The sequence below is a fragment of the Haemaphysalis longicornis genome, unplaced genomic scaffold (assembly GCF_048455015.1).
Source record: "Haemaphysalis longicornis isolate Haplotype H1 unplaced genomic scaffold, Haemaphysalis longicornis Haplotype H1 scaffold_9, whole genome shotgun sequence".
Classification (NCBI taxonomy): domain Eukaryota; kingdom Metazoa; phylum Arthropoda; class Arachnida; order Ixodida; family Ixodidae; genus Haemaphysalis; species Haemaphysalis longicornis.
In genome coordinates this window covers 1,940,366-1,966,405 of record NW_027526460.1, presented here as the reverse complement: position 1 = coordinate 1,966,405, position 26,040 = coordinate 1,940,366, and the positions used below count along the sequence as shown (strand labels likewise).

Sequence of the window (26,040 nt, the reverse complement as noted above, 5' to 3'; positions counted from 1 at the left end):
GCACAGTGCGAACATTTGTAATTCTCAAATCGCTCATCTATATGGTAACCTGCCGACGAGGAAGCGCGCGCCGGAGTGCAAGCCGACCCGCCGCGGCATCGTTGATAACAGAATAAACACACTTCCCTTGCGACGTCGGCATGCGGCATCCTCCACTTTATCATTTCTTTTCTTTCTATTTGCTGCTGATCGAAAGATAGACGCACCTTAGTGCCCCCGCAGGCGTAGTCATATCGCTACACCATCGTCTCGGCAGCCCGCGCGGGCGCTAAGCCTACCTCCGTCTTGGCGCCATTCTCGCGATAAGTCGTCGTTACAGAAGCAGAAAATCGTATTTCAGGCGCTTTTAATAATGCCTGTTCTTCCTTTCGGTTATCGATAGACATCTTTACTTTATTTTTACGCCATGCGGGGCTTTTGCCGGTCCTCGCATAGACGAATACATGAGCCGTTGCCCTGTGATGAGAGTGCCGAGCAGACGACCCACGGCGCCCAGCCAATGAGGTTGCGCCCTGTGGTCACGTGCAGTCAGTAACCAATTAGGCGGCGCGTTCCGTATCTTTTCTACCCCGGTTTTACTCGCAACCAACGGACGAAACGGAGTGGTTCTGGCGGGGAATTGAAAACGAAAAGATGCGCCTTCGAATGAGACCAAGATGGATGCCGTGGCGCATGTAGAACCCGAGGGGCGCTTTAGCCGCTGCGCATTAGAGCATCACATGGCTGCACAAACGGTTACGATTGAACGCTTGAACGATTGAACAGTAGTTGTAATTAGTGCCTGCGACATTAGATTTAATCTTAAAAGCGACCTGATTAGCCATATCAGGGATAATCAAAGTACGATATGTCGCGGTAAGCGTGCTCTACGATGCGCGCGAGCCATATTGCCTTTCTTGTGCAACGTTTCCCGTGCACTTCTAATAATCATGCAAACAGGTTTGAGTTTGGAATATAGGAATGAAATACGTTCTCTGCGTTAAAAATTACCTTTTTGTCGCAGCATTTAAAAGAGTGAATTTCAGATAAATTATTGATACCCACATCTATGGCTTAGGGCATACTGGCTGTGCTGCGAGAAATATTGGATGCCTTGAATGTCAGAAGTAGTAAAAAAATGCTCTTGCATTGAAGTTGGAGTTGTGCAGAATAGTATACCAAGCTTCAAAATAGCTCATTTGCATCCTTGTGGTATGCAAACTTTTGGCAATGAACACCTGCACGTATGAGTAGTACTAAGTTGCTGCTCCAGGCAAGATTATAAAACATAAAAGAAGCCAAGAGTCATTTTCAAATTTAAGTAAAAAAAAAAGAGTGCTTCACTTGTTGCCATGGTGACAACACTGCAAACGGAAGTTGTCCAGTGTGATACAGCCAACCAGCTAACCTAGTTTCCATTGAAAGCCCATTGAAAACTATCTCCCCCTCCATTTGGTCTGCAAACTGGGCTATGTACTGTTCACGGAGGAGCTGAAAATTATGTTTTCTGCAGAGAGAAAGGCTGTAAAAGGCACTCCAATTTCAAGGCAAGGCCTTCTAAAAGCCCTATGTTCAAAAGGACATGAAAGGCTACAACCCTGACGACTTTTGATGAGTGAAACCTATGTTGCAACTTCGGAAGCCGTTTTCTCAAAAGTTTTTTTTGCCACCTCTGTCGCTTGTAGCGGAGATTTCTTTGTGACTGCTGGGTCTATTTTGATTCCGTTTTTTGCATTACATTCCTTGATGAACAGTTCAGGTCGTGACACTCTTGGTTTTCCAGATGTGTTTTTTGTAATTTTTTTATTCAAATAGTCGCTCACAGTCGACATGCCTGTTGTACATTAACCTCTAAAAATCTGAAAACTAAAAAGCATTGTGTTGTAAAAAAAAATTCTAAGACTTTCACGACCTCGACCATTCATTTGGGTATGCAAAGCACTTCGAACAAGTTTTCTATCGTGCTTTGTAAGCCGCTCAAGCTCGGTGCAAGTGAAACTGAAAGAAAAATTAATAAATAAAAAAGTTTTCAAAATATTACTATGAAATTTTTATGGTGTTATGACAGAAGCATTTTCAGTTGCTGTGCCAATTTTCATCGAAATCCACTGAGAAATAAAAGAGTTGATTTTGAAAGCCACGTCCCCCTGAGCTAAACCTACCAAACCACCGGTATTTAAAAAAACAGTGCGTAGAATTTAGCTCAGCAAATGATATGGTAAAAACACGAATCACGGATGCTGCAAGAATTTCTGCACTGCAGGGAGTGGAACCCAGGCTGCTCCTGCCCAAACCTGTGGTTGTACCCACTAGGCTACTGAGGACAAACAGTGTAGAAGCTTTTGTAGAAGTCTCGCAACTACGGGAGAAGGAAGCTGGCACTGGGTGTGTACAGGAAGGGGCGGGCCAGCAGAATCCTGCGCAGCCGCACGGTTGGGTTTGACGAGACCCCCCCCCCGGGGTGCCGCAGGTGGTGTACATAGCGCCCCTGAAGGCCCTGGTGCGTGAGCGCATCCAGGACTGGCGGGTGCGGCTGGAGGAGCGGCTGCACAAGCGGGTGGCCGAGCTGACGGGCGACGTGACGCCGGACTTCCGGGCCATCACCAGCGCCGACGTGATTGTCACCACGCCCGAGAAGTGGGACGGCATCAGCCGCAGCTGGCACACCCGGGGCTACGTCAAGCAGGTGGCGCTCATCGTCATCGACGAGATACACCTGCTGGGTGAGCGGGCCATGCACGCCAGACGACTGATCGACCACGGGTCTCTCGAGTGATCCATAGCACAAGGCACTCCACAGCACGTGCTTTTAACTCAGCAGTAGCGAAAGGAGGCCTGCTTGACCACGCGTCTTTGCAGCGTTCCGTAGTTTGAGGCATTGCTTAGCACGCACTTGAACTCTGCTGCAACAAGAGTAGGCTCGCCAGGCAGTTACATAGCAGACAGGGGTGAGACAGCTGCACAAATTGTGTATTTCTGCTACACAACCGTTTTCTTGGGCCTAGCTGCTCCAATAGCCTGAAAATTCCAAAAATTGCGCCAAACTGCTCCAGAACAGCCTGTAAAGCAAGGATTTGGACACCCATGTAAGTTTCCATGGAGAAAAAATGCCCTGGTTTTTTTCCATGGAAAAAAAAAAAAAGATTTTTCAGCACCCCCAACGTGACGCTGTTTTTTTTCTTTTTTTTTTTTTTTTGCGGTTTGATTGATTGCACTTGTGATATTCTGTGAATTTCCATATCTTTCCCTTTCCCTTTGAAAACCATTGCAAAGTGCCATAGAAAAATGCTTATGTCAGCTGAGGCGACAAACTATTTCTGCATGTTGACAAGAAGACAGCAATTTTTGGAGTGCTGTATCTCCGGAACGACACCACTGGGCGCCGCCATCTTGTTATGGTTACATTGGAAAACATAACCACCGGGAGAAGCAGCTACTCCTAGTTAGGCGCTCAGTGTGCTTCGCCGATCTCTACCATGGTTTGGGTCATGTGGGTGGCTGGGTTTTCATTTAGTCATTTGATCTGTTGCTTGAAGTTGTGCGGCTCGAAAGACGGGGTTCATCAAAAGCAAAGAGGTGCACGCGAAGCGTGCTGCGCGCATAAAGTAAAATTTTGGGCTCATTGCGAGGTTATAAAATGCTGAGTTATTGCTGCGTTTGACAGCAGCAAACTCGCGAGCGGTGGGATCGGGACAACCGACACGGCAGAAGTTGCGGCGCAGACTATGTCATCGCAAAATATTCAAGCTGCATTCAATAGCTGGAATGGTTATTATTGTACGCTAGTAATAATAATTTACCTGTCTGGAGTGAAATTTAATGCGAGAAGCGAGATGGCTAAATGCAGCAATGCTACTCAAATTCTGATCGGGGGGATTGTGCGCCTCGGGATTGAAATGGGACGGCCGTTTTGGTGCAACAACCGTCACCTCACATTGCGGAACTTTTGCCCTTTCTCTACACTTGTACATGTGCGTACAGAAGTCTGGGGTTACCAAAATAATTTCTGAAAAAAAAGTTTCTAAAAAGTGTTCATTTCGTACCTCGTGATACTCTGATAGAAATAAACTTTCTCCTGAGGCTGTTTCAGTGTTATGTACGCTCAAAACCATTAAAAAGTGCACTTGCCCTCTTGAGTTGCCAAAAACTTAATTTTTTAGGCTCTTGAGATGACATAATAAATGTTGTTAACTGCTCCAAATCAAAGTTCTTCTGCTCCAAAATCGAAATTTCGCTGCTCCGAAAACTGCTCCCAAATCTGTCCCAGTTGTGTCACCCCTGAGCTGCAGACGAAGCGAGCAAGTGGAAGAATGCAGCCAGGCGAGGGGTGAACAAAACCCACCGTCATTGCCAGCTCATCTGAACGCGGCGGCAGGAACGGGCAGCAGGGCACAATGCATAGGAGACAGATGGAGCGTGTAGGGCACGAGCGGATCGCGAAGCCAATGGCCTCGAGTGCCAAGGGCCGAAGGCAAGCGTCCCCGGCATTCAGTTGGTCATTAGGGACATGCTTAGTTTGCGTTGAGAACCCTCAAAAAGTGTGGGTGTGCGAAATACTCAAATACAAATGGACCTCTTCCTGTGTGGAAACACCGTGACGTCATGAAGTGCATGTGCGCGACAGGGGGGCACCTGCTGGCGGTTGCGAAATGCGGTGGTGGTTGGCAGAACACGCGTGCACCGACGCCCTGGCCTGGCTGTGCAGTGCCGGTCTGGATCGTCGCTGGCCACCTGAACTACAGGCTAGCCTAGCCGTGGCCGTCACATCTCCATGTGGCTTTCTGCACACAACTCTTTACCATGCAGTCAACTGACGACAAGCATTTATGCTTTCGGCTCATCAGTGCGCGACAGAGCAGGCTAAAAGGAGTCATTCTGAAGGTGGGTGCTGTTGCAATGCATTCCAAGAATGTTTTTGAGGATGCTTTGTGTCAGCTGCGTACCAAAGAAAGCTCATTCGTTTTTGTTTTCAGTGTCTGCTTAAGCCAAGCGGTACCTCAGGCAACATATGCGCTGCCTGTTCGTGGTCTCCTTGCGTCACCCAAAGGCAGTGGCGCACGCACCATTTCATGTAAAGGGGAAAAGGAAAGCATGAAAGGTGAAAGGAGTAAAATAGACAGCTAAAAATCAAAAATGATTCCAATAAAAATATCAGGATGATGTCGTGCTCTATGTAAGTTACCGCATGTTTAGCTACTTTTTTCCCCAGTGAGATCGCGTAATGGTTCATCGTAGGCTTGTGCAAATATTCGGTTGTTTCGAATATTCGATCGAATAATACGGTATTTGAAATTCACTTTGATTCGAATATCAGTATTTGAAAAATTCAAAGTACAGTTAAACCTCGATGTAACGAACCACGGAATTTTTGTAACCAAGTGTATGCACAATATGTATTTTCACCCTCTCTGTAACGAATCCCGTTTGCCAGAATTTCAGTGTAACGAAGTTTCATGAAAGTTTCATGAACGAAATTTTAGTTCTAGAAGTAGATTTTGGGAGACGCAAGCGTCGAAATGGGGTCTCAATAAAAATCGAACGGCGACAGGGGCCGCCCAATGCCGGAGATGCAGCGAGCCACGGAGTCGATGAGCGAGCTCCTTGCATACAAACTGCATGGGGCGCATGCACGGCTGGTGCGCTGTTTTTGTCGGAGCTTAATCGTTTACGCAGCATCAGCATGAACCGCATGGAGCGTTTTGTCCCTGCAAAAACGCGCCCCGCAAGCCACAGGCACGCTGACGCAGCCACGGAGACCACCTGCGCAATGCAGGTAGCTCTGCGACTACTTCTAATCGCTCACTGAAAATTGCAACTCGAGGGGCAAACGAGAGGGGCATTCGAGAAAAAAAGTGGATAACGTGGGTGAAATGTTCACTGTAAAACGTCATATGCACCGCTTACGAAAGCAGCCATCAAATATCCTCCGCAGTAGTAAGCCTAATCATCTCCGGTGGGGCCACCGCTTTCCCCTTCGTTTGAGTTCGCTCATGCTTGTTGGGTTCCATCATTCCAACAAGCATTTGTGAATCTTTATGAGCATTGCGTGTGTGTTTCTTTCACGCTCACGTCCGCGATTGCACGCTGGCGCCGGGATCTGCCTCGGCCAGAAAGTGACTCGCACAGCGTGCTGCAATGCAAGGAGCCCGACCAGTTTCACCAATGGGGAGGCGTGCACCCTATGGCGGGAGCTTCAAAGCGCTCAGGGATGCCAGCTGGCCCCACCATAGACGATTCGGCTTAGAACCGCGGAGGATATTTGATGGACGCTTTAGTAAGCAATGCGTGTGACGTTTTACGGCAAAAATTTCTCTCACGTTATCCGCTTCATCTCTCGCATGCCCCCCTCATTTGCTCCTCGAGTTGCGTTTCAGCGAGCGGTTAGAATCGGTCGCTGGAGCTACCTGAATCGCGCGGGTGGTCTCCGTGGCTGTGTCAGCGTGCCTGTGGCATGCGGGGTGCGTTTTTACGGGGAGAAAACGCTCCATGCGGATCACACTGATGCCCGCGTAGACGATTAAGCTCCGACAGAAACAGAAACAGTGCGCCAGCTGTGTAAGCACACCACGTTTTCGTTTGCAGGAAACGCTTCAAGGGATGAACACAATTATAACAGCGAATTTCGATGTAACGGAAATTCAATGTAACGGAGTAAATTACGAATTTTACCGACTTCATTATCGAGGTTTAACTGTATTTGGTAGACGCAAATAACATCACTGGGAGTTAATTTATCCTGTTTTTTTTTACCAACTTGTCAATGCTACTCGACCACGGCGGCAGCCACATCGAGGTGCCGACAGACCATCAAGCCAGCCAAGTCAAGCCAAGTAAGCGCGACGAAACAAGCGCCATTTTGTCTGTGTGGACGCAAGCACACTGTAGCACAAGGGCCTAACCAAGAGTGGAAGAGCTGCCTCATACAGACATCGGTGCTTGTCCTACAACATTATGGCCAGCACTGCGAGAACCGGAAACCTGCTGTTTAAGCACTCCATGAGAATACCGCCGGGCAACGAGGCCCGTTGTTTGAGATGCAAGGCTGTCCTGACCTACGAACAGCAAAAGGCACGACGAAGGCATCCGGACGTCTACCAGAGTTACCGAAACAAGTGTCAAGCAGCCAAAACATCGGCACAGGTTACGGACGCGAGCAAAGTTACACCGAGCGTGCAACCGTCGGTGGCCAAAAGCATTAGGCCAAAGATGACGGTGACTGCATCCAAAGCTAAAGTGATGACGAAGCTGGTCGCCCAATTCATCACTCGTGGTATGCATCTGCACCGTATTGTCCAGGAAGGAGCCTGGCTTTTCTCAGCATGAAAAATTTCACCATGCAAGACTATGCAGTGCCATCCCGCACATGTTCTAGAGTCATTGTCCTGGAACTGTGCAAAGCTAAAAAGGAGGAGCTGAGAAGCAATCTTGCCAAGGTTTCCGAAGGTGTAGTCAAGGTCACATCGCTCGCACCAATAGATGGACCTCGCGTGCCAATGATAGTTGCATGTGTGTCACTTATCACGTCATGGACAAGGAGTTCGTGTGGCCTGTGCCGAAATGGCGGAATGTCACATCGCTGAAAGCTTGCGACTCTTCATCGAAAGCACCCTTGAAGAATGGCAGATCCAAGCTTAAGGCCAAGTTCAAATTTACATGGTCACGCACAACGGCAGGAACTTTGTATCAACAGTGGCATGGCCGACCTGGCAAGGTGTTCTTTGCTTCGGACACACCACACTTCAGTTGCGCGTACTGACCTGAAATTAAATGTGCAAGGACTCTCGTCGGTCTGTGCCAGAAGAGCGCAAACTGCCCGAGCTTGCCTCCTTGAAATCCAGAGAGAAAGGAAACTGGATCCCCTCGAGGTTGGGCGTTCCAGCACACGGTAATAGTGAGCACGCTGTGACGGCCACACTGCTGAAGCTGTGGGGGCCTATTACTCTTGATTGATGCTGCGGGGGACCTAGCCACATCTGAGTTGAAAGTTCTGCGGTCGCTTGGCCAGGCCACAACAGCACTGTCTGGTGATGGCTACCCGACTCTGTCTCAGGTCATCCCTCTCCTAGAATGCAAGAAAGTCCTTTCTCAGCATTCACACGAGCCTGATGAGGCTGCAGTTTCTTTGGGCCCCTTTAAAAGTATCAATACAGTAGTCGACCGTTTTTTCGGACTCCGAAAATTCGGACTTGCTGGATATTTCAAACTTTCCAGAGGAACCACCAGTTGTCCCATAGATGTAAAAACTCATGGATTTTTCATTCCCCTCCAGGTCCAAAAAATCGGTCGGCTACTGTACAAGGTTTCCCGACATCAAGATGTCTAGGCTTACATTCTTGGCAATGCTGGTCAACCCAAGGTACAAAGATGCCTGCTACACAGAACCATCTGAAAAACAGTGGACATCAAAACTTTTCACAACTGCTGCCGAAATCGCTCGTGGACTACAGTGAAATCTCAGTATAACGAACTTCATGGGGCCACAGCAAATTGCTCGTTATTCTGAAAAGTCATTGTAATGAAAATTGCAAAATATAAGACGACACATTGCAGTGTAGACCATTTATAACGTAATCACTGGCGCAGCTGGGGTATCATTTTAGGGTCATGAGAAAAAAAGAAAAGACAGAATCGACTGTCCCACACAGTGCTCTCCCTGCCCTCCTCTAACTTCAACATAGAAAATAAAAAATAGGCAGCACACTTCACTTTCACATTTAACTTGTGCGCTTGAAGAGGTCAGGGTCCTTTGTGCCATCAAGAGCATTAGAAATGCAGCACTTGTGGAACGATACCACTACCATGGCTTCGGGAATCGCTGCCCAAGCGTCCAGCACCCACTGAGCGAGGAGCATTTTGGGGATGCCCACTTCTGAACAATGAACTATGAACGTTGGCACCCTGTGCGGAATACACAATGCCGGAGGCCGGCAGAAAAAGCCATCTCAAGGACAGCTTGACGGAGCTGCGGGCCTCTGTTTTGGCACCAGTGTACAACAGTGTTCCACAGTGCATAAAAAATAGTAAGTCGCGTAGAAATATGGCATCTCTTGCGCCATTCAAAGAATGTAAAAGGAAAATGTAAAGAAGAAAAACATAAAAACAACAACAACAACCAACAGAAGAAAGAAAGAAAAATTGTGTACTGAACAGATAAATCACTCAATAAAGGATTCGAAGGGAAATGTGAGCCCACTATAAATAGTCATGCCTTGCATACAAACGATACACAAGAGAAAATGTACACTACTAAATCACTCAATACATATAGATTAGCCTCATAATCATGCATATGGATTTACATTACTCTACAATACATACAGATTGCACAATACGTACACAATTACACAAATAAATCATTCAATACACGACCGAAAGAAGATACGAACTACAGTGTAGACCATTTATAACGTAACCGCTTATAGTGCGGGACCGGATATAACGCGGGTTTTTGTGACCACCGGTTTGCCTCCCATAGAACTCAATGCATAAGCATACCGCTTAAGATGCGGTCGGCCGAAGCACAATACCGTTTATAGTGCGGTTTTTCGGCGGGTCTGCTCATCCACCGGTGCAGCTGGGGCATCGTTTCAGGGTAGCAAAAGAAAAAAATAAATGATGAAATCGGCCATCTGACGCAGCGCGCACCCCTTGCTCTCCTCTAACTTCGACACAGAAGAAAAAAATAGGCACCCTTTAGTTCGCGCGTACTTGATAACCACAGCTGTCCTTGCTTGATGCACCTCGGAAGATAGCGACCGGCTCCCCGTCCGCGCGTGGAAAGTTTCTATTAATCGTGAACCGCATGGGCCGTTTTCGCACACGAATTGTGCACATCGGCGTTGCGCGTGCGTTTTTTTCATGCTCGCGTCTACGATTCCGCGCTCGCGGTGGCTTCTTCGCGTGGCAGTGGGAGGAGCCTAACGACTTGCACCAATGGAAACGCACCTAATGGCGGGAGATTCAAAGCGCTCCGAGCCGGCTAGCCGCGCTAGAGGTGTTTAGGCTTAAGTCCCTCGATCAGACGAAGGGACTTTAGTTTAGGCTTACCGCCGCGGTATTTTTTGATTGGCGCTTTCACAAGCAGCGTGGATGGCAGTTTATATTCCACTTTGCGGTCACATTATCAGCTCTTTTCTTGCATGAGCATCTTCGCTTGCGCCTCGTGCGGCATTTCAGCGAGCGGTTAGAAGTGGTCGCTGGAGCTGCCTGCACCGCTTCACGGCCAGTGCCGACGCCATGTTGCCGCCTCTTACCGCGCCGCACACATTACGTAAGTTGTATCCGCGCCGGCGTCGCCGCGCCTGCAGCGTGCGCTGCACGTTTTCGCGAGAAATCGCTCCATGCGGTTCACGCTTTAGAACGTTGTGCAGATAAGCCACTGCTCTTCCCGATCAAGCGAGCCGCGCGAAGATTTCCACCACCAGTACGTTGCGCTGATAAGCAGCCGCCTTCGGCATCGTGAACGCAAGGTGGGGGAAAAAAAAAAAAATCCCGCTGGCCTTTCTTATCATGTCCTGCGACGCAAAATACGCAGCCATGGTCTTTCAAAACACAAACACAACGGAAGTTAAAGCCGCACTTGCCGTTTGTAAGACCGCGCTTTTGCAATGTGTGAGACCCGGCAGCAGCGGCTGATGTTAAAAATAATACGAAATGAAGACCCTTCCTTCGTTTTCAGGCGCTGTGCGTTTGGGTTATAAAAAATTTAGGATGACTTGAGAGGTAGGTGATGATATGGTTGAATTCGCGCACGTTTTGGTTATAGTGCGGTACCGCTTATAGTGCGGATTTTTGCGGCTCCCGCGACATACGTTATAAGCGGTCTACACTGTAGTTATAAATCGCCATGCCTTGCATACACCAACATATTCACTGTGGGCATAGGCATGCGTGAGCTATTGTATTGTGTCAATTTGGTTATTTGCAAGAAAGGTACGTATTGTGTTGAAGGTGTCGCTTTCCAGGTGGAAGTTAAGTTCGTGTAAACATTTAGTAGCTTTGGAAGCCTGTTTCCCAGCGTACGTTCTAAATTTCACAGTTTCACGTTTTATAAGATTGGGAATTTTCCTTTTTAGGTTGGGAAGTGTAGCCAAAAATACCGTATTTACTCGAATCTAGGCCGGACTTGGTTCTAGGCCGACCCCCAAAACTCAAAAGGCCAGAAAATAAAAAAAACTTACCTCGAATGTAAGTCGAATGAAAAAAGGCACCGGACTGAGACTAGAACATGCACTTTATTTTTTGCGGTGCTTGTCGCAGCAAGTTCAATGCTCACTCGCGGGCTGAATCCGAACCGCAAACTACTTTATAAAACGAGTGACCCAGCTTCTGCTGGCCTTAAAGGAGCCATGAAGAGAAAACAGAAGTTTGGTTCATTCAAAAGATTGTCTCGTTAGAATCATACTGACACCACTTTTAACGTAAACTTCGCTCAAATAAGCTACATAATTAGGAAAAACGGGAACGGTCATGCGACCCACCAGCTCATTTCCCGCAACAGAACCTATGTCGTCACACGAGCTAAGCTCTGTGATTGGCGGAGGCTGGCAGAAGCAGACGCAAATTAGGTAGAACTTACAAACTAGACGAACGAGCGATTTGCGCTTAAATTTAGGGCACATTCTTTACAAAGCAATAAGAATGATGGGACAAACAGTGGAAGTTACGAAAGCACATGTAAACATAGAAGTACTGATGCGTTCTGCTGTTCGTACTGCGCACAGCATGCTTGTTTAGCTGCACAGCACTACGGGGCTTGGGGTTGTCTCAGACGACACTGGCCGATTGACGCAAGCAACGGTGTTTTACGTGACCCCATTTGTCTAGCGAGCACTGTTTCAGGGAACGAATATTTTCTCCCAGAACAAAAACAAGCCAGGTTTAAATGCGGGCAAAAACAAACCAAACGCTTGCCACGGTATGGTGGCGCCATCTAGGTTACGGAACGTAAAGAAACGCGGGAACAAACCAACAACGCTGTACAGGGTGGAGACAACCTTTGAACGGTCCCGTGCCGCCGCAATTGGGCCAACGGGCTCAACGCGTTATTCTTTTCGTTTCCCACGAGACCTAGCAACGCGAAACAGACAATATGATTCAAACTTCTTCAGTAAACCGCGTTGCGGCGATAATTTTAGCGCGGTTTTGACACAATGACTTGCTTCGGCGGCGAGCGAGCAACCGAAAATGGCGGCGCCAGTGTATACGTGTCTCTACCCTGTACGGCGGATGCGTGAATGAAGGTACTCTAGGCTGCAGAGCGGTCGGTTTCAGAGATGTCACTTGGGACCACGAAAACGCACGATTGAGCGGGAAAATCAAAATTTTAACCTAAATTGTTTAATTTCTCAGTGAATAAAGCATCGTTTGTATCCGGACAAGCGCTGGGGGCACTATAAAACACGAAATCTTTCGAATAAAACCAACTTGCATTTTCTCTTCATGGCTCCTTTAAACTGAGCCCGCATGACGCCTCGAATCTTTGAGATCTCCCTTGCGTTCGCCTGTATTATCTCCGTCATTCCAGGCATTCCGCCCTCTCATTGCTGCCGGATAAAGTCAGCGACTTTCTATGTTGAAAGTGCTTGGGTAGTTTCAGTCTACTTTCAAGTCATGACTACTGTAAGGTTTCTCAGGAAGCTAACGGAGGTAACAGTGTTTGCAGTGTGTGGGAAAAGCCGTCCTTGCAGAGGTGTCTTTTGCGCAGGCGAGGGCCGGGGCCCCGTGCTGGAGGTGATCGTGTCCCGGGCCAACTACATCAGTTCCTACACCAACCGCAAGGTCCGCATCATTGGCCTGTCCACAGCCCTGGCCAACGCGCGCGACCTGGCTGACTGGCTGGGCATTGGCGAGGTCAGTGCGACATCCAAGCAGGCCTCGATAAGTGGTCCAGGGAGAGGGGCATTCGGCAGCGTAGCTTGGCCTTGCGAGCTTTGTGCATGGTGCACTGCACTGCACTGCATTGCCCCCAGAACAGATGGTGGCCACTTCAGAACGCACCGACTTCCCTTTGGGTATACTCGTAAGGCTTGGAAGTGAAGTGGCAACTCTGGTGGCAATTGTGCTCCGTTTGCGTCGTCCAGGTTGGCCTGTACAACTTCAAGCCAGCCGTGCGGCCGGTGCCCCTTGAGGTTCATGTGGCGGGCTTTCCGGGGAAGCACTACTGCCCACGCATGGCCCTCATGAACAAGCCCACCTACCGAGGTATGCCAGGCTTGGATTGGGCCAGGGTTTGGGCCCTCGCTCTGGTGTTGAACAGAACCGAGTCTCTGAGGGAGGGAGAAGAGATGTTTGTGTGTGTCTCATTCCCCATCCTGTAGGGAATGAATGGTGTGCTTGGTTGGTGACGCAGTTTTCTTTTTCCCCACTCCTAACTAAGATTGTGTGAAATGAGGCAAAACTGTTCCAATAAGGCAGCACAGTACCGGTTCCCTCATCGTCACCGTCATGAGTACCACCTAGTCTAGGTGGTGTTGACCTACCTAGGTTTACAGAAAAACAGAAACCCCTCCACTGCTCGAGTCCACAAAATGGCTACAACAAGTCTCTCTCTCTCTCTCTCTCTCTCGTGGCTTGAATCATAGAGTTTCACACAAATAACTCGAGGGGAAACTGGCGCTGCGATCGTACGCCTCAATGGGCGTGATGGGTAGTTCTGGATTCGGATTGGCGCTCAGTGGCTTGCGGAAGTTACTATGGATTGCAGGCAGTTTCGTTTTCGTTTTGGATTTACATGAACGCATTTGCCTGCGCGGTGTGTTGGAACAAGCTATCAAAAATACGTTTCTCCTTGAACTGCATGCCGCGCGCGCCCTGACGCCACCCTGAGTAGAAAGTTTTAACTAGAGTTGCGAATTGGGTGGGTTATCAATTCGTTGCCGGCACAGCGAGTACGAAAACACAAATGATGGCGCTCTGTGTGGCGAAGTTGTCTGCGAATTAGGAGTTGTGGCGTTGCTTATTCGGCAGAGCAATGTATTGTCGAAGCTGACGACAGTTGCAAATCGCTTGGAACAGCCACACCTTCCATGCAAACGCTGGCTCCTATGGCGTAGACCAGCAGTACCGGCGGTTGATAGGAACGCAGCTTGATGAATGTCACTAATTCAGGTAAGAATAACTTCTCCAAAGGTAATCGGTTTCTTTTTTTTTATGAACACAAAACTTTTCGCTTCCTATTACAAACCACCAGCGCCGAAACTTTTTACAAGTAGTTTTTAAAGAAGTCCGCGTCCTGCTGTAGTTGGCGGCAAATGGCAAACCTGCTCGGCAAACCTCCTCGACTCCGCGTCTGCTTTTTATTTAACACGCCATTTTATTTCATACAAAACCGGTTTTTTTGTCACTAACTTTCTTGTTCGCCATGTAATTTGTAAACGGAGAACCGGGCAATAAAGAGTTCTTTTTGTCAAAAAACACAATTTGCGCAGCCAGAAGCTTGTTTCGATCCTACGCAATCCGGTTCCAGAACTACCCATCATTCCCATTGAAGTGTAAGCGCCGCTGCCATGTTCGCGTTGACACTAGCACCAGTTTCCCCTCTAGTTATTATTGTATGAAACTCTATGGCTTGAATGATTAATGCACTATTTCTGACTTCAGGATATGTAGCAGGAGGGGTTGGCCTGTACAAAGGCCACCACAGGGGTTGTGGGACCGGGGTGCCACCTGGTGTTGTTCATGGTTCAGCCGCCGTGCAGTGAGGCAGGGCCCCGAATGTGCGCATGCCCGCCAGTGCGGAGACAGCCAGCCCAGCCGAACGCACTCTCTTCCTCCCCCCGCAGCCATCCAGCAGCACTCGCCGGAAAAGCCCGTGCTGATCTTCGTCTCATCTCGGCGGCAAACCCGCCTCACGGCTCTGGACCTGATTGCCTTCCTGGCAGCTGAGGACAATCCCCGACAGTGGATGCACATGCCCGATGACAAGGTGTGCGCCCCGTTACGATTATCTCGCCTGCGAAGCCCTTCTTGTCGGGAGAGTTGCTTCACCAAGGGCACCGAGGCTCCTTATTAAAGACTGCTGCCTTAGTGCCGCTTCTGGTGCTGACAGAGGTGCCATAACTAAATTCAAGAGCCTTATTATGGTGCTCTTCATTTCGCTGCACAACCTTTTCTGTGGCAGTAGGCCGGTCGCATTTCTTTTGCTGAACCCTGCTCAGAATTGGTGTTATCATCAAAATGCGCAGCCATTTATTTCAAACCTAAAGATGTCGTAGGCAGTCAGTCTGCTTATAGCGATATTCAAGTGCCAAGGAAATTCCATTGTTATAACTGATAATTGTTGAAAGCAGGTTGCGAAAAACAAACAAAACAGAGATCAAAACATTTTATTTGCATACAAGCAAGGTTCACGCGACGCTGGCGCACATTTTTTTAAAAAGCATCTTTAGTGCTTCACTGATGTGAGTGAAAGGCCCTTGGCGGAAATGAAGTTCCTGAGAAACTGTATCATGTGTTGGGCCTCCTGCAAAGATCCTACCTGAGTAGGCTGCTCAATCGCGTTGTCAGAGTATTACTTTCACTGCTGTCTGCAGCGCGTATCTGCTCAAGTCGCTTCTTCAGTGACGCACTCGGACGTTTCTGAAACATTGTCCCTGACACCCCTTCTGCGGAAAAGCGGAGGCAGTTGAAGAGGTGCTCAGCCAAATTCAAAGCGGTGCACACGGGACACAACGGACAAGCGTAGGCGAACACGCGAGCAAGTGGGCGCGGGGACGATGCAAAGCGGCGCCGCCGGTGTGGGACTTTGGCAGGAAAACTGTTTTTCTCCTCTTCTCGCTTTCTCTTAAGCGGCGCAGCCGACTCATCTTCCGAGGTTAGAGGGACGCGAGGCACATTGCAACTCGCGGCAATGCCGTCGTCGTGGAGAGCCAGCAGCAGCTCGAATTTCCGGTGCACGCTGTGACCGGATTTTCCGATATCGTGCTATTGGAGCATTGTAATAAGCGGTTTATTTTACCATAGCAAGCATACAAAAGTGGACGGTGCCATAGTTGTTCGTGTTTATATCCAATATATTGTTATACATGGCTTTGTTATAAGTGGATTCGACTGTACTTCTACTTTCAGCTTTTGAGGTAAGTGCAGTGTGCATCTCGAACCTGAGCGGCCAGGCTCAGATGTGGTGGAGAGAAAAACTCTTCCTCATTGAAGGGACAGTGAAGTAATTTGTAAACATTGTGGGATTATGTGTGCAAATTAAATTGGACTCTCTCGGTCGTGTTTTAACCACTCTGGGTGCGGTCATACGAATTTATTCAGTAGAAAAATCGGTTTGAAAGTACTGCTTTCCTCTGTGCATTCGCCTTGCCGATTTCCTATGATGTTTCCTATGACACACCTTCTTTCAGATTGGCTTGACTGTGCGACTCGTCAACCACAGTGGCGGCACAATCATTTGGCCGGCCACTGGTGGGTCGGCGCAGTTTGATTGCACAGTGAAAGCTGTGGGCCGACGATGAAAAATGTGCTCATTTGAGACCCCTATGCAATGTACACAGAGCAGTGGGGCCAATCCATTTCAGTGTCCCCTTAAATGTGGGTGTGAGGCTGTAGTTATGGGGACAATGAGGGAAAGTGCTGACCAAGGGGGTCGCTCAGGTCGCTCACAGTGTAGTGCTGTTGCCCCTAGCCCTCTCACCAGACGTGTGTGCCTTGTTGTTGTCCAGATGGACTCTGTGATCCAAGGGGTGCACGACCAGAACCTGAAGCTGGCGCTCGCCTTTGGGATCGGCCTCCATCACGCAGGTCTGCAGGAGAAAGACCGCAGAATCGTCGAGGAGCTCTTCGTCAACCAGAAGATTCAGGTGAGAGCCTGCTTTGCTGCCTGTGCGGGAAATCGCCGAAATCTTGGCTTCCTTCGAAGGCGCTGCAATGGTTCTTGTAGAATGATTTCTAGAGCGAAAACCAGTGGTAAAGAACAGTGCACACAGAAGAAAGGAAACACGCAGATGGCCACTGGTTTTCACTTCAGAAATCAAGTACCAGCTTGCCGAGCAGTCTGTATTATTCTTATTTAGTGCCCGCTTCAAAAACCTTTTTTTTTAAATACCTAAAAAAAAAATACCGAGTGCACGCGAGCCTTCGTGAGGAGCGCCCGGTGTTGGCCAGCTCGACCTCCTTTGAGAACACTCTGCCCAGCGTTCGTGGCGGGATCTCTTGCGTGCTGTTCTCGCCAGTTCACATACGCTTGAGTTCGCGAAGCCTGTTGCCACGGTTTTTAGCACGGGCTAATGCGGTCCACTTTGGGAGAGATGTGAAGGCCTGCGGACAAAGCGATCCGGGCCGGCCAGTCGTGGAGAACTTCCCATGCGAGGTGCAACAGCCGGGTCTCCGACGAAGGGAGAGGGGCCGCCAGCTTTCCCGTTTCTCCAGCCTGTCACCACTGGTGCAAGTTGCGCCAACTGTTTCCTTCCCCCTTCTCTAGCTGTTACATTTGAGTGAAGATGTAAATGGCCCTTTGTGTTAGGGCGATTGTGGTATTTCCCTGCAATATTTTTGGGGTTAAACCTGACTCCTCCCAAAACATTTGCTGCAACCAAAAATATTTGTGCTCCTGAAATTGGGCTGCAGTGCACTCCTTGCAAGTAAAAAAAACGCACAAATCTAGGATGACTTTCTTATAACAGCGTCGCTCTGCTTCAGCAAGCCCCGCCGTGGGGCGTCACCAGAAAACTCCGCCCTGCTGTGCGCCACATCGTGTTGCCTGCCCACCACCTGCTATAGCTGCACCTACCCCAGCCTGCTTAGATACCGCTCACGTAACCACTGGAGGCCGGACTTTTAGGCATTAATAAGCACGTTGGAGGCGCCTATAATGGGTGGGCAAAACAACGTTTTAGGCCTCCAAAGCTGCAAATATAGCCCTATAAATCTTTACATAAACGCAAATGATTTCGAACGAAGACGTGCGCAGCCTGCATATATGATAGCTAAACCAAAAATGGTATTCCTAAAGACGGCACAAAGGGTGCAACAGTCGAACATAGCCACTCAATTGTCCCCCAGAACAGCCGGACTAGTGGCGATTAATTGGCCAAATTAACGAGTGCACTGTTGATATTCGTGTTCAGTGGCCAATGTCGCTTGCCTGAGCATCACGTGTAGGGAAGCACGCATGAGAAACAATACTTGAGAGCTGGAAATTCTGGTTTAGTAAAGTGCTACTTTATGTCACTACAAAAACATACAAAAATAACAAACTTGAGGGATAGCAATTTATCCAGAAATTAACATGCACTACATGAGGGTTGTTACGTGCAACTCTAGCAATTTTACATATATATTGGCCCGTATTCATGGGCAGTCACTAACTAGGGCCTGACTAAACTTAATAGCCCCAACTACTTCATCAAGACTTACGCAAGTCAGCGCTCACTAGGCCCCGACTGACCGAAACCGTATTCACATCACCACCCAAGTGTGTTGACTAAGTGGTTAAGCGGTAGTTGCAACTGTGATGCATTCAGAAAACTCTGCGCATGCGCTAGAGAGATTCCCCCTAGCAGCGGGACAGCGGCTGTGGCTACGGCTAACTACGTGCCTCACCATCCAACTTCTCCCGTTTAGGTTTTTGTTGCCTGTCTTGTGCTTCCCAACAACTGCAGTCGGTGTGCTTGCCTGCCTGTGTCTCTGAGTGCCTGTATTGTCTGCGCAATCCGTGCTACAGAGTGGCCGTTTTCAGAGTTTTTAAGCCATCCAAACTGCTCATATATCGCTCGAATTCGCAATGAAATGGCCAGTGTGTGCTCAGTGCATTACGGAAGCGATCCTCTCCAGCTCACAGGCAGTCCCATTGAATCGACGCTCGCCTGGCATGCACGGCGACCAAAAAGTGTATTTTTATTTTACCTCCCTCCGTTGCCGTCACCAACTGCACCTTGACTGAGGGTGGGAAAAAAATAATAAAGAAAACAAAAGGCGACCACCCTGTCACCCGCTCCTCTTGCTCCCTCTATCTCTCTTCAGTCAACACGACCTAGCCGACCTACCCTGTGGAATGAGCCTCCTTTTTTGCTTGTTTGTGTAGTCCAAGGGAGAGTCCATATTAGAGTGGAGGGGACACAATGCTGGGCCTGCAAGTGTAGCTGACGGAGCTATATGGGGCGACCATTAGAGCCGTGACTCGCTGTTGCCAAAGGGGAGAAAGTGTTCCTATGCTGTCCGTTTAGCCGCTTTTATTGCAATGTTACGAGTTACCTTGTTTCTTAAAGGGCTACTGAAGCGCTTTTAAAACCGGGCAAAAACTACTTTTTACAATTATTACATTGGTCAGTTTGTGCCTGTAAAGTTTTTTTGTTCATTTTTAGCTTGGGGGCAGCGGTATTCGTCGTTAAAGTTGACCCTATGCCCCGCCCACTGCTCCCTGCCTCATCGCCGGAAGAGCGAGAAACTGAGCGGCAGCGACCGGAAGTAGCGTCATATTCAGAAGACGGCCAGCGACGTGCGGTGCCGCTTTGCTGTGTCCCAGTTTTCTGGGCGAAGTTCCGAATTAAGCAGGCGTGAATCTGCACTTTATTAATCATCATTGTCTAAAGTTGCTCCTGCGTCGATTTTTCACCGTAATGCTACCGTGTGATTCCCTAAAGCGACTCCTAGATACCAGAGATTTCCTACCCGAGCGCCCGTGGCTACTACATTGCCTTCACGAGTAGTCGCAGGGCCGGCCATGTCGTCGGGTGCTCTGTGCTTCATACGTGAAGCAACGGGCTCAAACAAATACGGAGGTACCCCAAGTTCCTGATCCATTATTATGAGGAGATTATGAAATTTGTTTGACCGCAGCGCTCTAGGTTTCCCGAACTTCTTGCTCGTTTTCCCAATCAACGTTGTTGGCTGTGACGACAGCTTAGCTGAATAGCTAGATTTTAAGAAGAAATCAAGCAAGCTGAAAGCATGAAGCGTTTTCTGCACGCGGAAGCACTCCGCACACTTGCCTGTCGGGCATGCCCGTACGGCGCACGAAATGGCTCGCACCACACATGCCGCGGCAGCAACCGCTCTTCGCTGCCGTCCAGAATCAAGGCCGTCGCGAAAGGCAAGGTAAACGTGCAAGAGAGAATGATAGTGTGGTGAAAAATTGTGCTAGGGATTGTCGAAGGTGATTTCGAAAGAGGTGATCGAATTTGTATCGCGATGCGGAGCGCAGACCGGTCCGTCGACGGCAGCAAACGAACCTTCCCGAGCAAGAGATGCGGCGAGAGGCTGATGGATGGCGTTACCTGTGCGCAAGAATGAGCACAGCACCGATCGCTAGAATGACTATTAACGTGGGAATAAGGTTCCACATGCGAGAAAGGGGGTGATAATGTGGTGAAAAACTTTGTTAAGGATAGTCATTCGCAATTGTAAAGATAGCGGCGATCAACTATTTCCCTTGGTGTTAAGCCTAAAGTTCCCAACATGAGCGGCGATCCGTGCATGCAACCTGAGCCGGCCGGGCTGTTGGGGTAGGCGTTCTAAAGCTCGTTGGGGACCAGTGCTTGGGTTCCCTTACCTTTTAAGGGGCGACCAACGTTCAACTCCCCTATTCTAAAACATGCGTATGTGCAGCAATGCCACATTCCGCTGACCGGCCGAGCAGCGACCCGGCACCAGCACCTCTGCGTGACGTGGCGACCAGCGGCGGCCGCGCTGCCTGTGTGCATCACAGGCCGCTGCACAGAGCTTGTTGCTGCCTGTCCAAATGTAAAAACAAAGTTCCACATTCGAGGATGGGGATGGCGGTGGGTTGAAAAATTGTGCTAGGAATTGTAGCTAGTGCTGGTAGTGAAAGCGGCGAACCAATACAGTTAAACCTCGATATAACGAAGTCGTACTTGCGGGCGAAAATTTCGTTTAATCGAGAATTTCGTAAAATCGAGGTTTCGATTTTACAGTTAATTTAACCAGTTATTGAGGTTTCAAAACCTTGCCCATCGCTCATAAACAACTGATATGGTGTTACCTCTCCACTTAAAGGGAAATTTGTACTAAAACTGGCCGCGAAAATTGTGTGAATTAAGAGCTTCAACACTTAGGCAATGGAATTCGGATAGCCGACAGTAGTTCGTGTCGTCGTAAAACTGGTGCTTTTTCCGCAACGCCTCATTAAATATGATAGCAGACTAGGTTTCCACTTTTTCTTTTTTTCATTTCGGTCACTACTAAACGCCGCTGTTAGTCAATTGAACCCACGTCCATGCCCCGTGAACTTCACCCCGGCGAGGTGCTGGTTCGAAGTTACGCCTCTTTTCGTTCGTTCAGTGGTAGGCTTAGGCGCGGCGTTGAGGGGTGCGGCGGGCCAACAGCGGAAGGGTGCTATAAAGCTTTCGAAAGACTTTTTTCATGCACAAAGGCTCTGCAGTACGGGCACGTGATGCAACCACGACACTCGAGATAAAGCCATGATTGAGAGTTGAGCGGAGTACACACGGACCGCTTCACTTTGTGGAGCAGCGCTTACGTGCTCCCGCTACAGCGGAAAGCTTACATTAAATATCTTCTGGCCAAATTTGATTAAGCAATTACTTTTATGCCCGCTGAGCCCTAAAGAAACCGATTTCTCTGCATCGCAGCTGTCTAATGAACACGTTTTGACCACGTTCGGAGAGCAATTTATTGCCACCAGCACTCGATGTTTAAGCCGTAGTGAAGAAGTCCGTACGTAAGCAGTGCTTGGCGTTTCTTGACCAGGGCGGGCTTTACGTGACGCTCGTATGCTGACAGCGCTAACAAGGCTTGCTCTTAAACATTCGCGTGCGCCTGCGTGCCTCCGCAGAACGTCGATGGCATCCATCACTTCGGTGGCCTTCAGTTTCACCGACACTTCCTCAGGCTCTTGTTCAGAACACTTTCCTTTCCCTTGGAGATCTCATGCTGCTTATAAAACTCGTCTAATGATGGACGAACAAAATATTAATGTGGTTATCAGCGAGCACAACCTAGAGCAGCAGCACCGTGAGCAAGGACATGTAGAAAAAACGCTTGAAGTAGGCTTCGGCAGCCTAAGCATAGAGGGCGCTGGCGTAGGCAACGATGGTGGAAAAGAAGCAGGGAAGTCGATAAAATAACATCCCAGCCAGGGGTAGCGGCAGGGCAGAATTAAAAAGAAATCCGAGTTGAGGGACTAAATTTAAATTCAAACTACTAAGATAGGCTAGATGGCGCACGCCATTACCCCGATTCTAAGGGGAGGCCTTTAATATCATCAATCATCATGGAGACGTCAAAATGGTGGCGGCACTATTAAACCGTCCATGACCACTAGCGGTTTTTGAGCAACTTCTTTCATCGCTTTTAATTGTTGTCAACAGCATAATTCACCGCTTTTCTTTCATTTTAGCCTCTTAAGAGGTAATGTGAGTACTAAATGTTTTCAATGTAGGCTTTGAGAGGCAAAATAAAACGTGCCTCGACCGGAATTTCGTTCTTCCTTTCTCGCCATGACTTCGTTAAATCGAAAGCGCTACACGAAATTACTTCGTAAAATCGAGATAAAAATACATGGATTTAGCAAAATTTTTATAGAAAACTTGAAAAAATTCGTTATATCGCGAATTTCGTTATGGGGACACGCGGGTCGAAAAAACACGATTTTTTCGAAATATACCGATTTTTTGTTTTCCCTTGCATTAGCATCTTTGACTATCCTTCTTTCATGGGTAAAAAAATGAAAACGAAATACGAACGAGAACTTAGTGAAAAATGTGTCTGAATGACTCGCGGTGACCCAAGAAATCGCGCAATCAAGCCAAATTTCGGCCAGGTTTGAGCATTTATTCCGCACGGCAGCGTGGCTCGCCGCCATTTCGGTCACTTGAGAGAGGTAGATCAAGCCTTCTTCTCTCGATTGAGCCGCTCACCAGCTTCGTATCTCCGCGTAAAAAAAATTTAAAAAATGTTTCTTCCCGCTTGTTTTGCGAGCTCCCACTGGGCATTTAAATCACGTGACGCAAAAGCGGGACCGCCATTGGCTCTTGCCGCTTGTGAGCCGCCATCGCCCGCATCGTTCCGTTCGCTACTTCGCGCTATCTTTTCTATTTCCTTATCGTGTGTTTTTAATCGTGAACGGTGAGGAGAAGCGTGACTTTTTATGCCGGAAGCAGCGTACTTCATGCCGGTACAAAGGAAAGCGCAAGCGGCGCAGCATTGTGACGACCACGGCCAATGCCGGCACGACCGGCACCGTGAGGCCTAACGGCGCCGGGCCTTCAAGCGTTGCAAGCGCGGCTCTACCAGGCGGGGCTGATTTTATCAGCGAAGATATCGGCTTTATAAGCGCATCGGAGAAGAAGTCGGCAGCCTAAGCCTTCCAAGGTGAGGAGACAGCCAGCCACGGGAGCGGTGCAGTTATCTGTGAAGTCGACGCTCTGACTGACCTTGAGTGTCACCGTGTGCGCGACGTGCGGGAAGTGCGAACTCGTAGTTGAGGTTGCGAACAAGCGGAAGGGCCTCGCATCGGTACTGGAACTGAAGTGCAAAAACAAGAAGTGCCCTGTGGGAGTGGCTGCGGGAGTGATTTCTTCTGTTTACTCGTCGCAGCGCGCTGCCGCCGTCGGTCGCGGAGGCCGCAAACCGGAACTCTGCAGGGGAAGTCCCCGTGATAGTTTCGCCGTCAATGTGAAAGCAGTACTCGCTGCACGCGCGGTTGGCATCGGACACGATCAGCTGTGCAGGTTTTGTGCCATTCTTGGTCTACCAAAACCACAGCATGAAAAGACGTTCTACAACACTGCCAAGAACGTTCATGTTGCGGCCACAAACGGCGTCTCTGACAACCTTGCTGAAGCAAGGCAAGTAACTGCGTTGCAAGCTGGTCAGACTGACCTCGGTGTGATTTTTGATGGTACTTGGCAGAAGCAAAGACACGAGCCACAACAGTGTTGGCACTGCCATTTCTCTTGACACTGGTCTCTGCCTGGATTTTGGGGTGCTGTCAAACTACTTGTACTTGTAGCCGCCACCAAAAGCTTGATGAGCAAGAGGAGGAAGTGTGGCAAGCCTTTCATGCCTCTTGTGTGTGAAAAAAAATGTCGACTGCTCATCCCATGCCATGGAGACGGAAGCAGCACTGCGCATCTGGCACAGGACGCTATCGTACAACCTGCAGTTCACTGTAGTGGAGACTGCCACTGCCCTCGTAGGGTTGTGGTTCAACAGGGGCCACACTAGCTTTGAGCAAGTTCTCCAAGAACTGGGAATCTTCCCTTCAGAAGAACTGGTCAGACTAAGCAATGCAAGTGACCAGCGGAGGATCAGGCAGATGTGTGCCAAGCTGACTGCTAAGGCTAGCCCCATTGCCGCAGCCTGGTGAAACGGTCCCATACCAAGGACTACCCCAGCAAAAACCGTGAGGGTGCAACTTATGCAGCAGGAGCATTCTAGTTTTAGTACCTCAATGTGGACATTTCAGACTGTATCCCCACCAAGTTTCATGTTGTTTGAGCAAGAATTTCTGAATCTGCCAAAGAAATAAACTTTCAATTTCGTTTTTCTCAGCTTGTTGTTTTCGTCCGTTTTCTGAGTTTGTGCACACTTATTTTCCCACTTAAAGTTGTCGTATCAGGATGAAATTTTGCACAGATGTTCATTATAACACGTAGAGTGCACAAATCTTGTTCATTATGCAATTTGTGTCCTTAGATATTTCTGACGGTCATAAAACAAAAATATACAGAACAAAAAAAGGCACACTACCAGTCATTTTTTTTTCGTGGTGAGGAAAATGATGATGAGGCTTTTTCAGGTAGATTTGTGCACTCTGCAGTTCATAAGGAACCACCTAAGCTATTTTAAAAGTTTCAGAAAAAATTTTTCTATAAAAAAAAGTGTGCACAAAAAAGCCATTTTTCTGAAAGTCATGCTGCGTAACATTTTATCCGGAGCAGCTATTCAAAATCTGATTACATATATGACCAGAGGAGCTCAATCTCTACAAGCTGTGAAAATTTCAGCCTCCTAACTTCATTATTAAAAAAAAAGTTGTTTGGAGGAGCACGTCCCCTTAAATCGAGGTTCGTTATATCGAGGTTCAACTGTATCTGCGCAACTTCCCTGAACCCAAGAAACAAGTTGGCCATGAGTCGTCGGGGGAGAACCCTTTTATAAAGCTCGCCGTGAGCGAACTTGTTGTGTTTATACTTCCCTCAGGCTCTCCTATTCTAAGGAAAGATTGTGTGAGCCCTCCATTCACCAGAGGACCTTCTGACCCATAACTGAACGGGAACAGAATGAGATCTTCAGGCTGTGCAGTCCCCGCAGCGCCGGCACTTCCGAATATGACGTCATTTGCCGTATTTTCCGGTCTATAAGTCGCACCCCCTCAAAATGACAGTGTTTCTGAAAAAAAAACGTATGTGAGTCGCATCGGTGTATAAGACGCACTTGATGATTATGTAAACTCATAGTGAATCAGGTCGTTAGAAAGTGCGGTGAAAGTACATGGTTGCGGCGGCTGCCACCCCTGGTAAGGAGGGCTAGACACGTGCATATACAGTCATGTCTTGTTAATATGGAAACCCCACAATATGGACGAAATTTTCGGCGACCGGTCTCTCGCCATGCAATTCTGCCCCGTTAATATAGGAACCCGCAGTCTGGACTATGGACGGCTATTTTGGGGATGAAACGGATATATACAGGCACTTTTGTCTCGTTATTATGGACACAGGCCCACAAAGCAAACGGCGAAAAGATGACTGGTGACCTGTGAGGTCCCAGCGTTACTAGGAGTTTATACTTTTAGCCGAAGCACACAAAGCCGAAGCATGCATTTACCTCGGAACGCTCTTCCTTCCAGTACTATCAAATTAGCTCGAGAACAGTCGTGATCAGTGAGCATCATTCTAGGGTAGTGACAACAGGGTGATACCCTTTCCCCATCAAACAAGATTTCCCAGTGCAGCATATGCAGGGAAGAGCAATTCTTGAGGCCCAGGACAAGATAACAGGAGGATAATAGTTCGTGCCAATATTCGCTGCGCATACAAGCCTAGGCTTCCCTGGTCAGTTCGGTGGAGGCAGAGGCTGGTGTTAAGCGTGAACGGACCGAGCTTTCCCTTATGTTTCCTTAAACGATCCTTC

At 48.6% G+C, this 26,040-nt stretch overlaps 1 protein-coding gene across 1 annotated transcript in view; it reads left to right on the top strand.

Moving 5' to 3' along the window:
- LOC144153836 (activating signal cointegrator 1 complex subunit 3-like) overlaps nucleotides 1-26,040 on the top strand; it is a 136,420-nt gene that overhangs the window by 76,371 nt on the left and 34,009 nt on the right. Inside the window, exons 22-26 of the mRNA XM_077685565.1 lie at nucleotides 2,450-2,702; nucleotides 12,686-12,831; nucleotides 13,062-13,182; nucleotides 14,763-14,905; nucleotides 16,647-16,784. Coding sequence (XP_077541691.1) covers nucleotides 2,450-2,702; nucleotides 12,686-12,831; nucleotides 13,062-13,182; nucleotides 14,763-14,905; nucleotides 16,647-16,784 — 801 coding nt within the window. The remainder of the gene's footprint in view (nucleotides 1-2,449; nucleotides 2,703-12,685; nucleotides 12,832-13,061; nucleotides 13,183-14,762; nucleotides 14,906-16,646; nucleotides 16,785-26,040) is intronic.